Raw genomic sequence first — 14853 nt, 5'->3', positions numbered from 1 at the left:
TGTCGTGGTCATTACACAGACTTGGATGGCTCAGGGGCAGGAATGGTTACTTCCGAGTGCCAGGCTTTAGATGTTTCAAAAAGAACAGGGAAGGAGGCAAAAAGAAGTGGGGGCGTGGCACTGTTACTCAGAGATAGTGTCACGGCTGCAGAAAAGGGGGTGGTCATGGAGGGATTGTCTACTGTGTCTCTGTGGGTGGAAGTCAGGAACAGGGAGGAGTCAATAACTCTACTGGTTTTTTTTTATAGACCACTCAATAGCAACAGGGACATCGAGGAGCAGATAGGGAGACAGATTCTGGATAGGTGTAATAACAACAGGGTTGTCATGGTGGGAGATTTTCTTTTCCCAAATATTGATTGGCATCTCCCTAGAGCAAGGGATTTAGATGGGGTAGAGTTTGTTAGGTGTGTTCAGGAAGGTTTCTTGACACAATATGTAGAAAAGCCTACAAAAGGAGAAGCTGTACTTGATCTAGTATGGGGAAATTAACCTGGTCAGACAGTGGGACAGCATTCTATCTCCTTTACCATTGCATTGGAGAGGAATAGGAACAGACAAGTTAGGAAAGCGTTTAAAAAATAAACATGTTCAAAAGGTTCAAAAAACTAGGTAATAATAGAGATCTAGAAGATTATAAAGCTAACAGGAAGGAGTTTAAGAATGAAATTAGGAGAGCCAGAAGGGGCCATGAGAAGGCCTTGGCAGACAGGATTAAGGAAAACCCCAAGGCATTCTACATGTATGTGAAGAGCAAGAGGATAAGACATGAAAGAATAGGAGCAATCAACTGTGACAGTGGAAAACTGTATGGAACCGGAGAAGACATACTTTGCTTCAGTATACACTACAGAAAAGGATCTTGGCCATTGTATGGATGACTTTCAGCAGACTGAAAAGCTTGAGCATGTAGATATTAAGAAAGAGGATGTGCTGGAGCTTTTGGAAAGCATCAAGTCGGATAAGTCACCAGGACCGGACGAGATGTACCCCAGGCTACTCTGGGAGATTGCTGAGCCTCTGGCGATGACCTTTGCATCATCAATGCAGACGGGAAGTTGTTCCCTTATTCAAGAAAGGGAGTACAGATAGCCAAGAAAATTATAGACCAGTCAGTCTTACCTCAGTGGTTCGTAAGTTGATGATGAGGATCCTGAGAGGCATAATTAGATTAGGAATAGTGAACATGGCTTTGTCAAAGGCAGGTCGTGCCTTACGAGCCTGATTGAATTTTTTGAGGATGTGACTAAACACATTGATGAAGGTAGAGCAGTAGACGTAGTGTATATGGATTTCAGCAAGGCATTTGGACAAGGTACCCAATGCAAAGCTTATTGAAAAAGTAAGGAGGCATGGGATCCAAGCGGACATTGCTTTTTGGATCCAGAAGTGGCTTGCCCACAGAAGTGGTTACAGACGGGTCATATTCTGCATGGAGATCGGTGGCCAGTGATGTGCCTTGGGGATCATTCTGGGACCGCTTCTCTTCATGATTTTTATAAATGAGCTGGATGAGGAAGTGGAGGGATGGGTTAGTTTAGTAAATTTGCTGATGACACAAAGGTTGGGGGTGTTGTGGATAGTGTGGAGGGCTGTCAGAGGTTACAGCGGGACATTGATAGGATATAAAACTGGGCTAAGAAGTGGCAGATGGAGTTCACCTCAGATAAGTATGAAGAGGTTCATTTTGGTAGGTCAAATATGATGGCAGAATATAGTATTAATGATAAGACTCTTGGCAGTGTGGAGGATCAGAGGGATCTTGGGGTCCAAGTCCATAGGACACTCAAAGCTGCTGCACAGGTTGACTCTGTGATTAAGAAGGCATACGGTGCGTTGGCCTTCACCAATCGTGGGATTGAGTTTAGGAGCCGAGAGGTAATGTTGCAGCTATAAAGGACCCTGGTCAGACTCTACTTGGAGTACTGTGCTCAGTTCTGGTCACCTCATTTCAGGAAGGATGTGGAAACCACAGAAAGGGTGCAGAGGAGATTTACAAGGATGTTGCCTGGATTGGGGAGCATGCCTTTTGAGAATAGGTTGAGTGAACTTGACCTTTTCTTCTTGGAGTAACGGAGGATGAGAGGATAGGGTGTTTTAAAAGACTCCTGAATAGGTACATGGAGCTTAGAAAAATAGAGAGCTATGGGTAACCCTAGGTAATTTCTAAGGTAAGGACATGTTTGGCACAGCTTTGTGGGCCGAAGGGCCTGTATTGTGTCGTAGGTTTTCTATGTTTCTTTGTGTTATATTAAAATGAACGCAGTACATGGAATAAGGTCGATGAACTTGTAGCAAAGTTACACATTGGCAAGTATGATGTAGGCACGATACAACTCCCTAATGGGAGTTATATGCAAATACCAAGGATGTGATCTACAAATTACAACAGGAGATAGAAATGCATGTCAAAAGGGCAATGTTACAATAGTCATGGGGGATTTCAATATGCAAGTAGACTGGGAATCCAAGAGGGAATTTCTAGAATGCCTTTGAAATGGCTTTTTAGAGCAGCTCATGGTTGAGCTCACTAGGGGATCAGCTTTTCTGAATTAGGCGTTATGCAAAGAAGCGGAACTGATTTGAGACCTTCAGGTAAAAGAACACTTATGGGCAAATGATTACAACATGATCGAATTTGCCTTGAAATTTGAGGAGAAGTCAGATGTATCAGTATTACAGTGGAGTAAAGGAGATTACAGAGGCAAGAGAGAGGAGTTGACTGGAATTGATTGGAAAAGAACATTGGCAGTGCCGATGGCTGAGCAGCAATGGCTGGAATTTCTGGAAATAATTCAGAAGACAGAGGATACAAACATCCCAAAGAGGAAGTAGTATTCTAAAGGCAAGATGACAGTACCATGGCTAACAAGAGAAGTCAAAGCTAACAGAAAAGACAAAGAGAGGACATATAATAGAGCAAAGATTAGTGAGAAGTTGGAGGATTGGGAAGCTTTTAAAAAACCAACAGAAAGCAATTGAAAATGTCATTAAGGAAAAGATGGAATACAGAAGTAAGCTGGCCAATAATATTAAAGAGGATATCAAAAGTTTCTTCAGATACATAAAGTATAAAAGAGAGGTGAGAGTGGATATCAAGAGCACTGAAAAATGATGCTAGAGAAGTAGTAATGGGGGACAAAGCAATGGTAGACGAACTGACTAGGTATTTTGCATCAGTCTTCACTGTGGAAGACACTAGCAGTATGGTGGAAGTTTTGGGGTACTTGGAGGCACTTGATAAAATAGGCTATATTCAGCATGGTTTCCTCAAGGGAAAATCTTGCACGAGGAAATGGAGGCGGAGAAGATGGGGCTAAACGACGACTCCTTTGCTTGCATCTTCAAAAACAGCTCTATTTCCATCTTTAATATCTTTATTTTTCCCTTTCAGGGTTCTTTTCAAGACCCTGACCTGGAGTTACACACTGATTTCAGATCTTTCCAGGAATAGGACTTGTTCTTGGGGTTTCAGGACTGGCCGTTGTTTGGCACGCCAAGGGTTAGGCCTGAGAGCCCAGCTCAAATTCGGAAGCCTAAGATCTCGGGGCTCTGGAGATGGGCGATTTGAGGGTCACTGTCATGACAGGAGACCCGTGTGTCATCGGGGGAGTCAGGATATCTGCTGTGGGCCTGAAGACCTGGGATCTTTGTGAACTTCAGGCACAGAGCTTGAAAAAAAAAACAACGTAACGGACATTTTAACATCGTAAACCAACGAGCTGTTTGTTCTGTCTCCCCACTTGACACCTCTTTCCTCCCTTATTAGGAGAGAATCTGCAGTATATCAAATGCTGTGTGTAACACAAAGTCTTTGGGGTAACTGCAAGTCTGTGTCTTTGCTATTGTTCTGCCCACGCTTGAGTGCTTGGTGGTGGTGCTGATGACTGCTTTTTTTTTGTCGGTGGGGGGAGGGGGGGTTGATGCTCGCTGTCGCTTCTGCACGGGGTACTTTGAGGTTCTCACATTTATCTGTCGTTCATTCTTTGGGGCACTTCTCTGTTTTCATGGATGTTTGCAAAGAAAAGGCATTTCAGGATGTATATTGTATACATTTCTTTGACATTAAATCGGACCTTTGAACCTTTGAACAAATCCGTTGGAATTCTTTGAAGAAATAACAAGCAGGATAGACAAAGGGGAAGCAGCTGAAGCTGTGTACTTGGATCTTCAGAAGGCCTTTGACAAGGTGCCATACATAAAGCTACTTAACAAGCTATAAGCCCATGCGTTTTACAGGAAAGATTCGAGCATGGATAAAGCAGTGGTTGATTGGCAGGAGACAAAGAGTGGGAATAAAGGGAGCCTTTCCTGGCTGGCTCCCAGTGACTAGTGGAGTTTCACAGGGGTCTGTGTGGGGACAATTCTTTTTACATTATATGTTAATAATTTGGATGATGGAATTGATAGCATTGTTGTAAAAGTTTGCAGACGATATAAAGATAGGTGGAGGAGCAGGTAGTTTTGAGGAAGTAGAGGCTGCGGAAGGACTTAGATTATGAGAATGGTCAAAGAAGTGGCAGATGGCATACAGTGTCGGAAGTATATAGTCATACACTTTAGTAGAAGAAATGAAAGGGTTGACTATGTTCTAAATAGAGAGAAAATACAAAAATCTGAGGTGCAAAGGGATTTGGTCCTTGTGCAGGATTCTCTAAATGCTAACTTACAAGTTCAGTCTGTGGTGAGAAAGGCAAATGCAATGTTAGCATTCATTTCAAGAGGACTAGAATATAAAAGCAAGGATGCAATGTTGAGACTTTGTAAAGCACTGGTGAGGCCTCACTTGGAGTAGTTGTGAGTACTTTTGGGTCCCAGCTTAGAAAGGATGTGTCAAAACTGGAGAAGGTTTAAGGAGGTTCACAAAAATGATTCTAGTTTAAAACAGCTAGTCACGAGTGTTTGATGGTTCTGGGCCTGAATTCACTGGAATTCAGAAGAATGAGGAGTGACCTCATTGAACCCTATCAAATGGTAAAAGGCCTTGATGGAGTGGATGTAGAGAGGATGCTTCCTCTGGTGAGAACGCCTAAGACCAGAGGACACAGCCTCAGAATGGAAGGGCGTCCTTTTAGAACATAGATGAGGAAGAATTTCTTCAGCCAGAGAGCAGTAAATCTGTGGAATTCATTGCCAGAGGCAGCTGTGGAGGCCAAGCCTTTACGAACATTTGAGACAGAGATTGGTAGATTCTTGATTGGTCAGGGTGGGGTGGGGGGGGGGTGGTGTGGAGGCAGGAGTTTAGGGCCGAGGAATAATGGAGTAGCCATGATGAAATGGCTAAGCAGACTCAAATAGCTTAACTCTGCTCCTATATCTCACGGTCTTACCTAATTTGCTCAATCAGAAGCTTGTCATTTTTTTGTAGGGTAATCTAGGTTCAGAGGGCATAGTCTCAGGATAGAGGGATGTACCTTTACAGCAGAGAAGGGAAGGAATTTATTTAGCCATAGGGTGATTAATCTGTGTAATTCATTTCCACAGGCGGCTGCGGAGGCCAAGTCAGTGGGTATATTTAAAGCAGAGATTGACAGGTTCATGATTAGCAAGGGTGTCAAAGGTTATGGGGAAAAGGCAGGAAGAATGGGGTGGAAAGGGATAATAATCAGCCAGGATGGAACAGCAGCAAGACTCAATGGCCTAATTGACCTCTTATATCATATGGTCTTTATCACATTTCTTCTCTGTGACCACCAGGGATGAGATAAATTTGACATATCTTATAATTAGACCCATTTAATGTCTGCCTTTATGATCAAGGTCCGCTCATTTACCACATTCCAAGGAATGTATTTCAATTTCTGAAGGGACAATCTTCTTCAGCTCCTGTGGATGAAGATAAAAGTTGCAAGGAGTCATGGGGAGCTGGTGTACATCTACAATAAACAACGTGAGAGACAGTGACAAGTGAGGGAGTGCCTCATTGTTGTAAGTGTAGTGTTTCAGATGAGATGTTGATCAGAGTTCCTGAGAGGGCATTAAAAGGTGCTAACGGTGGGCCCTTTAGTGTCCTTTCCAATACTAATCCAATAAACATAAAAAACAATTCTAACCATTACCACAAATTTTTAAAAACTGCACATTAACTAATCCATTTGCTACGGTACAACAATAACATTTTAATTAATTCATTGTTTCAGTATTTTAATCTCGAGTAGATATTTATAAACAAAAAAGCTTTCTACCTGAAGATACAGAAGGAACTGCTCTTGTGACAGCAGCTGCCATAGATGGACTACTGACATTCAGTCCAAGACTGGTGGTTGCACTTAAGCTGCTGGAGACATTAACTGATGATGTAGTAATTGTTGCAAACGTCAAAGAGGTGGGGAAGGTTGTAGAAGTCTGCAAACTGCTGTCAACATTTGTATGCTGAAGAGAATAAAGAGTATAAGTGGCACAACATTATTCATTTAGCAATACTGCGCAGAATAGGCCCTTTCTGCCGCACTGCCCAGCAAACCCCAACAATCCTGATTTAACCTTCCTAATCCCGTGCCCATGATCTGCTCTTTATCAAATTACAGTATTGCTTTGCACTGCTGTACCTATATGTTATAATTCTGTGGTCTTGTCAGTGTTAAGACTTTGGTTTGTCCTTTTTTTTGTGATATCACTCTGGAGGAACATTGTATCATTTCTTAATGCATGCATTTCTAAATGACAATAAATGAGGACTGAGTGTCTGCATAATCTAATCTAATCACAGGACAATTTACAATGACCAACCCTATATGTCTTTGGACCATGGGAGGAAACCAGACGACCTGGAGGAAACCTATGTTCCATAGAGAGGACGTATAGGGACATATAGAGACTTCTCATAAGGGACACTGGGAACCTCTTTACCATATCTGTATGCTTTAGGCATTGAATTGCTGCCACATGATTGGCTGATTAGATATTTGCATTAATGAACAAATACAGGTGTACCTAATAAAGTGGCCATTGAGTGTATCGTTCCCTTCTGTTAAGGAAATGAAACTTTGTCAACAAACTTGTCGTCAAAAGCTAACACACTTTGTAAATGTGGTGTTAAGTATGAGTTTTTGCCTCTTGACATTGGGTAATATTATTATTGGATCAAATCAGTGAACTGCTAAATTACCATATTCTGCTCTCTATCAAACTTCAAACCTATAGAATTTTAATTAAGGCCAGAAAATCTAGCACTACATTGCAAATTTGTGGGTGTTGAGGATATTTTAATCATAAGAACATAAGAAATAGGAGCAGGTGTAGGCCATTTGGCCCATCGAGCCAGCTCCGCCGTTCAATAAGATCATGGCTGATCTGACCACCGACACATCTCCACCTACTGCCTTTTCCCCATTACCCTTAATTCCCCTAATATGCAAAAATCTATCAAACCAAGTCTTTTATGTGGCACCTTATTAAACGCCTTCTGGAAATCCAAGTAAATGACGCCCATTTGTTCCAGTCTATCCACTGTGCTTATTATATCCTCAAAGAACTCCAGTAAGTTTGTCAAACAGGACCGGCCTTTGCTGAATCCATGCTGCGTCTATCTGATGGATTCATTTCTTTCCAGATGCCTCGCTATTTCTTCTTTAGTGATAGCTTCAAGCATTTTCCCCAACTATAAATGTTAAACTAACCAGTCTATAGTTACCTGCCTTTTGCCTATATCCATTTTGAACAGTGGCGTGGCATTCATCTTCTTCCAATCTGTCAGGACCGGCCCAGAGTCCAGAAAATTTTGGTAAACTATCACCAAAGTCTCAACTATAACCTCTCCCATTTCTTCATTACCTAATATCAATTCCCCCTCCTTGTCCTCCAAGGGACCTACTTTCACTTCAGCCATCCTTTTAAACTTTATATAATTATAAAAACTTTTACTATCTGTTTTTATATTTTACGCTAGTTTATTTTCATAATCTATCTTCCCTTTCTTTATTGCTCGCTTAGTGGTTCTTTGTTGCTTTTTAAAGTTTTCCACTACTCTTGGCAACTTTGTACACAAGAGTACAAAGTTTGATACCTTTCTTTATTCTCTTAGTTATCCAAGCCTGGTTCTCCCCACCCTTACTGTCCTTGCTTTTAACTGGAATATACTTTAGTTGAGCACGGTGAAGAATTTCATTGAAAGTTTTCCACTGTTCCTCAACCATCCCACCATATAGCCTGTGTTCCCATTCTACCCTATCTAACTCCTCCCTCATCCCATTGTCTTTTTCAATATTTTTATTAATTACTTGCATAGACAAATACAAAATACATTATGGTATTATGGAAACAGAAACAAGATTGAATTTTTTGCTTTCTAAGATTAGCAGACAAGAATTTAATCCCATTATTAAACATACATTAAGAATTTGGTTCCAGTTTCACAAATTTTTTGAGTTTAATAATTTTATTCCTTCTAGTAATATTTATCTCAATTACTTTTTTAAACCATCAACTTTGGATAAGGCCTTTTTAATTTGGAAAACCAAGGGAATAATAACTTCTTCAGATTTATTTTTAGGGGACTATTTAATGTCTTTTTCTCAGTTAGCGGATAAATATGATTTATCTAATGTACACTTTTTTAGGTATTTACAAATTAGGAACTTCTTATGTGGTTTGTTACCAAATTACCCTTCTGCTTATCCACCTAATATGATGGATGTTCTCCTTCAGTTTAAACCATTTCAAAAAGGGTTGATAGCTATAATCTATAAACAGTTATTGAGTTTACAAATGATATCTAACGATAAAATTAAACACACTTAGGAATTGGATCTTCAAGAGTCATTTTCAGATAATCAATGGAGTAAAATTTTTCATTTGGTTAACAACTCATCTATCGTGCCCGTCATTCCTTGATACAGTTCAAGGTATTGGGCCCACATGTCAAAGGATAAACTAGTGCGTATTTTCCCCAATATTAATCCTATTTGTGACAGATGTAATACTGAGTTGGCCACTTTAACTCATATGTATTGGTCTTGTATAAAGCTAGATAACTTTTGGAGAGATATTTTTAAAACACTATCAAGAGTTTTGGATCTGGATATACAACCTCACTTGCTTATGGCAATTTTTGGGATTATCTCATCAGAAGCAGGAAATACTCCTGTTTCCACTCAACGTATGATAGCCTTTTCGACCTTACTGGCTAGGACAGCTATTTTATTGAAGTGGAAGGATTCTAATCCACCTACGGTCTTTTACTCGCTCTCCTCTATTATGTCCTGTTTAAGTTTAGAAAAAATAAGTCGGACATTTGATACATCCTTTAAATTTGAGCAAATATGGCAACCTTTCAAACAATATTTTCATTTAATTTGATTTATTACTCTTTCAATCTTTTTTTTTTCGGAAGTTTTAGATTTGATCAGAAAGTCTTTCTTTCTTTTTTTGGTCGTATCTTCAAAATGGAAAACCCAGTCCCTTTTTTTTGTTTTATTACAGTGTAGTGGTTTTTTCTTTTCCTTTCTCTTCATAAACTGGTAAGAGGAGAGTTGCTATTTTCATTTTTTTTATTATTATATATTTTATACTAGTTTAACAATATCTATGATTTTGACGTTTGTCTTAATCTTGGTTTATATTGTTACTGATATATATATTTGAACTAATTCTCCTCTTGACTGTATGCTTTTTTAAAAAAATCAATAAAAAGATTAATAAAGAAAGAAAGATTGAATTTCCCCATAACTATGTATTGTAAATTAACCATAATATTGAAAAGGTGTATTTTATTCCAATCTAAAGCAAAATCAAAACCCCACAACAAAATAGAAAAAAAGCGGGAAAAAAACAGAAAAAAAGCCATTTGGTGAAAAGGAAAAAAAATCTGACATATAATCATAAATTCAAACATATAATAGCCATCATCATTGCTGACCAAATCGAAAATTGTGAGAGTAATTCCAAAAACGTCCCCATGTGGAAAAACCTTGTCTAGGTATAGAAACAGAACACCTAAATCTTCTCTAGGTTTAAATATAACGTAAGATCAATCAACCAATGGGCATGAGTAGGTGGAGCGGCATTTTTCCATTTACGCAACAAAACTCTTCTGGCTAAAAGAGAAATAAAAGCCAAAATATGCAAATCATTCCTCCAGCAATGCCAAACAAGGCAGTCAGAGGGTTGGGTTTAAAGTTTACTTTAAAAAGCTCCGAAAAAGTTTGAAATACTTCTTTCCAAAATTTATCAAGCCGCGGGCAGGACCAAAACATACGAATTAGAGGGGCCTCTTCGACATTACACCTATTACAGTATGGAGAAAAATCTGAATAAAAACGAGAGGGCTCATCCCATTGTCGTCTCCCTTGTTTAGGCATAATACAATGGTTTGAGATTGAACTACTGCACCCTCCATTTGTATAAGAAACTCAATCACACTGTGATCAGTCTTTCCAAGAGGATCCCTAACTACAAGATTGCTAATTTTACCTGTCTCATTGCACAGGCCCAGATCCAAGAAAGCATGTTCTGTTGTAGGTTCAGTAACATGCTGTTCAAGAAAGCTATCACATATGCACTCTACGAAGTTCTCCTCAAGACTACTTTGACCAACTTGATTCACCCAATCTACATGCAAGTTAAAGCCCCCCACGATAAATACTGTTCCATTCTTACATGCCTCAAATATTTCCGTTTATTGCCTGTGCTACTGTAATGTTATTATTCAGTGGCCTATAGACCACTCCATATGGGCACGTGGCCAAAGGCATTTGACTAGCGATCTGAAGGTCGTGAGTTTGAGCCCCAGCTGAGGCAGTGCATTGTGTCCTTGAGCAAGGCACTAAACCACACAGTGCGACAACACTGGTGCCAAGCTGTATCGGCCCTTGCCCTTCCCTTAGACAACATCGGTGTCGTGGAGAGGGGAGACGTGCAGCATGGGCAACTGCCAGTCTTCCATACAACCTTGCCCAGGCCTGTGCCCTGGAGAGTGAAGACTTTCCAGGTGCAGATCCATGGTCTCGCAAGACTAATGGATGCCTTTATTTTATTTATAGACCACTCCCATCAGTGACTTTTTCCCTTTACTATTCCTAATCTCTACCCAGATGGATTCAACATTCTGCTCCTTAGATAGCCCTGATCTCATCCTTAATTAAGAGCGCCACCCCACCTCCCTTAGCTTCCTGCCTATCCTTCCGTATTACCTGTATTGCTGGATATTAAATTCCCAATCTGTGGCTGGGCATGGTCTCCACTCTGACTTGGAAGCACACTCCTGATCTTTCATTATTTCTAAGTCTAAAGTCAAGAACGAGCTCACTCAACATTACTCCTGAAAATCCTGAAGGACAGAACTGTGGGTTTGGTTAAGCTACCTCCACATCTCGCATACCAGTAATAGAAGATTTTTGACTTGTGCTCAAAGGCAACAAAACATTTTGCATACTTACTGCATGTGATGAGCTCGTGGTCAGTGAAGAGACAGTTGAAACCAGGCTGCTGGTTTGATGGTTTGGCATGGAACTGCTGAAAAAATTAAAAGGATAAATTTGACTGAACTTAAGTACACGACAGCGAACTTAAATACTGATCTTAAAAAACTAAATAGTGGAAAAAGTCATTAAAAAATAGAGTCTCACCACCCTATTAAATCAGTTTGCTAGTTTACGAACTAATGGAAATTCTGGAGCTGATGGGAATGAGAGACTACTCACCAAGATGTTATCTGGGGTTTCTCTTATCCCTATATAAAACTTGTAAATTTTAATTTATAGAGCTTACTACAAAAAAAGCACGTACTGAAAATAAAACTATAAATGTTGGAAATCGAGATAAGAGCAAAAACACGCCGAGCCAAGTGTCACCTGTACAAAGAGACACAGGGAACTCTGCAGGTCTGTGACCTTTCATGAGAATAGGGGATTGAGTTCAAGAGCCACGAGATAATGTTGTAGCTTATAAAACTCTGGCAAGGTGGCATTTATGAGTACTGTGTTCATTTCTGCTGAACTTATTATAGGAAAGATTTAAAGTTTTCATTTATTTTATTGGCCCTTCCAGTTGCACCACTCAGCAATCCCCGATTTAACCCTTGCCTAATCATGGGACAATTAACATAACAACTGGTACCTCTTTGGACTGAGAGAGGAAACCAGAGCACCCAGAAGAAACCCATGCAGTCTCGGGGAAAACGTACAAACTCCTTACAGATGGAGGAAAGAATTGAACCCGGATTGCTGGTAGTGTAGAGCGCTGTGCTAACCGCTATGTTATGCCAGAACTAGCACAAAACTAAAATGATATGTCTTTCATTTGTAATAGTTGTCTTAAGATTCACTTGTAATCAAGCTTGCAAGCACAACCACCTTTTAATTCAATACCTTGTTACCTTCCACCCTCAAAACCGTTTCCTTATACTCCTTTCATTTTTTTTAATATTAAATTGGTACCTTTCAAGAAAGAATGAGTAGGTGATACACAGGTCCATACCTGCTATGTTGTGATAGAGAACTGCTGGGCAATTCAATGGTCTGGTTCAAGTTAGAAGAATGTTGTGGCACTGAAAGCAGAAATGAAACATCGATCACATCAATGGATGATAAAATAATTTGGTAAAAACTGACTCTGCTGAATAAAGCCTTCATAAGAATAATTTCATTTGTAATTTTGATTTACTTTAGCAATACTAGGACCAACAAGTTTTGATCAGTGATAACTTAGAGAGCAAGTTTCAAATCTATTCTGTATAGTCTAATAATTGCTAACACATGACCCTGGAGGTAACCAAGAAACTCAGAAAATGGTACTTCACATCAGTATGTTCAGCTATGTGCTTGAACTTAGACATCATTGTTGCTCAGTTCCTCATTTAGCACAAGGGTATACAAAATATACATTTTTTGCTCCCCATGTCTAAGAGTCTATCAGGCAGTTAACACAGAGAAAGAAATCATACAGTTCCCTCACGGTAGGACAAAAGATTCTAGTACCTGCCGCTTCTTCTAAAAACCTTACCAGCTGAACCTTCCATTTTGCTGGACCACTCAAAAGCATCTTTGGGTAGATAACCAAGACAAAGAAAGGAAGATTTGCTACAACCTGCCTTCTGCTCTGCTCTTCCCAAGGCAATAATATAGAACATGGGGAATATAGTTCCTGTGTACTATTACTAAAAGCACACTACGTTATTAACTTGTTTCCACACAAAAACCGTTGTTTTTGCATAAAATGACTGAGATGAAATTTTTGAGCCAATTAATTGAGCACTCACAAGTATAGCATGGTCCTCAACTTAATTCAGAAAGTGGTATCTTCTACTTTTGTGTTTAGGTGTGTCTGTTGCACATTGGCTATATGATTGTCTGTGGAGATTGGTAACAAGCAATACATACTCCTCTCTCTCTCTCTCTGGTGATTTAAACAAAAAGTTTTAAGATGATGCTTATCCCACTGAGGCAATTTCATAAAAAAGTTGATTTAATCTTGGAACCTAAGAACAACAGTTGGAGCAAAATCAGTAAAAGTCAAAAAAAGAGTATTGTAAGGGCAACACTGAACACCTTTGGCTGCTTGGGAGGTAATGCAATGTAGGTAATAGTTAAAGGATTCCTGGCAGAGACACTGGAAGTCAAGCAATACAAAAGACTTTGGTCTTAAACATGTGCAAGACAAAATTATGCAAATACTCCACAGCTACAAATGGTCCAGTAGGAACAACACAATAAAAATGCAAAGCCCGATTCATGCAAATATCAAGACCAATCAAAACATCTTAAATATCACACATCAAAAGTTTTGATTAACCATGACACATCATGCAGAATAAATGCTGCAGAGACACTGGTTACTAAGCTATTCTTGACTTTACTTCACAGAGCACATAATAAGAATTTCATAAAGTACACTACATACAACATGGCGTAGAGCTCATGCCCTCAATATCTTTACTGGGCTTAATCTAGTATGATGTAACAGAGATATATCACACTGCTAGCAATATTTACAGATGCTGACACACAGGGTAGGATCTAGAATGGGAGTCCCAAATAGCTGTGACAATGATGGGGTGTGTTAATGCTGCCGCATTCTTAATCTCCCAAATCTTTCCACTCCAAGGCAGTTAGATTTGCAAGTGGAAGATTCTTCATATCCTTCAATGCTGATTGAAAAATGTTTAATTATTGAAATACAAAAGGACATACTCTAAAGAATATGATTTACTGCAGAAATCTTCATTATTAGGCTTATTAAAATCGGCAGCAATATACACACTCTTTACCATTCCATTTTACCCTCACTCAAGAGCTTCATTGTTCAGAATGTAAAACTGAAGAATTGCCTATCTTATCAGGCAAGTCTCGATATACAACAGACTTAGGATCATGACATGATTATCCAAGCAAAGGTAGTGGCAGAATTATTTTCCTTGGTACAATCATCACAAAAGTATACATTAAATATGGTTGTGAAAATGAAATTCAGTTGTAGTTAAACAGAAAGGGAATGTGATGTTAGATCACAATGGTTGAGGGCCATAAATAAAAAAAAATATTGAACAGGACTCAGAATTCTAGTATACTGATCAAATTACATGAAGAATTAACAACATTAATCAAGTGCAAAATTAGTGACTCAGTCAGGCTTATTATTGATGCCACAAAATCAAGCTTAAAAAAATTACAATCATTGCAATTTAGAAATAATCATTCTGGTATAAATTGGAATAAACTTAACGAACAGAAAGGTTATTTAGAAAAAAAACTTAGTATACCATTAAAGCTGTGAAACAAGATCAAATTTACTGTATTTTCAGCAATGACCAAGTCATAAGGTGCAGTTCACATCAAATGCTTTGGTGAGTCACCGACAGTGTTTCACAATTTATATACTTCATACTTCAGAAGTTGTCAAGACTTCCTGCAGTGTGAC

The 14853-nt window shown here is 39.2% G+C and overlaps 1 protein-coding gene and 1 non-coding gene across 14 annotated transcripts in view; both read right to left on the bottom strand.

The window, feature by feature from the left end:
• ubap2a (ubiquitin associated protein 2a) overlaps window positions 1-14853 on the bottom strand; it is a 91422-nt gene that overhangs the window by 24536 nt on the left and 52033 nt on the right. For 10 of the 13 annotated variants that reach the window (XM_072252319.1, XM_072252318.1, XM_072252327.1 and 7 more), the window contains exons 17-19: window positions 12415-12484; window positions 11376-11451; window positions 6186-6372 (exon numbers count right to left, since the gene is read on the bottom strand). In XM_072252319.1, the coding sequence (XP_072108420.1) occupies window positions 6186-6372; window positions 11376-11451; window positions 12415-12484 (333 nt within the window). The remainder of the gene's footprint in view (window positions 1-6185; window positions 6373-11375; window positions 11452-12414; window positions 12485-14853) is intronic. The other 3 variants (XM_072252322.1, XM_072252323.1, XM_072252330.1) reach the window with 1 other exon arrangement.
• LOC140195764 (small nucleolar RNA SNORD121A) lies at window positions 12707-12787 on the bottom strand. The gene has a single exon (XR_011885550.1). It is a non-coding gene; the product is annotated as a small nucleolar RNA SNORD121A (small nucleolar RNA).

The sequence above is a fragment of the Mobula birostris genome, chromosome 3 (assembly GCF_030028105.1).
Source record: "Mobula birostris isolate sMobBir1 chromosome 3, sMobBir1.hap1, whole genome shotgun sequence".
Classification (NCBI taxonomy): Eukaryota; Metazoa; Chordata; class Chondrichthyes; order Myliobatiformes; family Myliobatidae; genus Mobula; species Mobula birostris.
The sequence above is the reverse complement of the archived record's forward strand: the minus strand, read 5'-3'. Positions and strand labels throughout refer to the sequence as shown.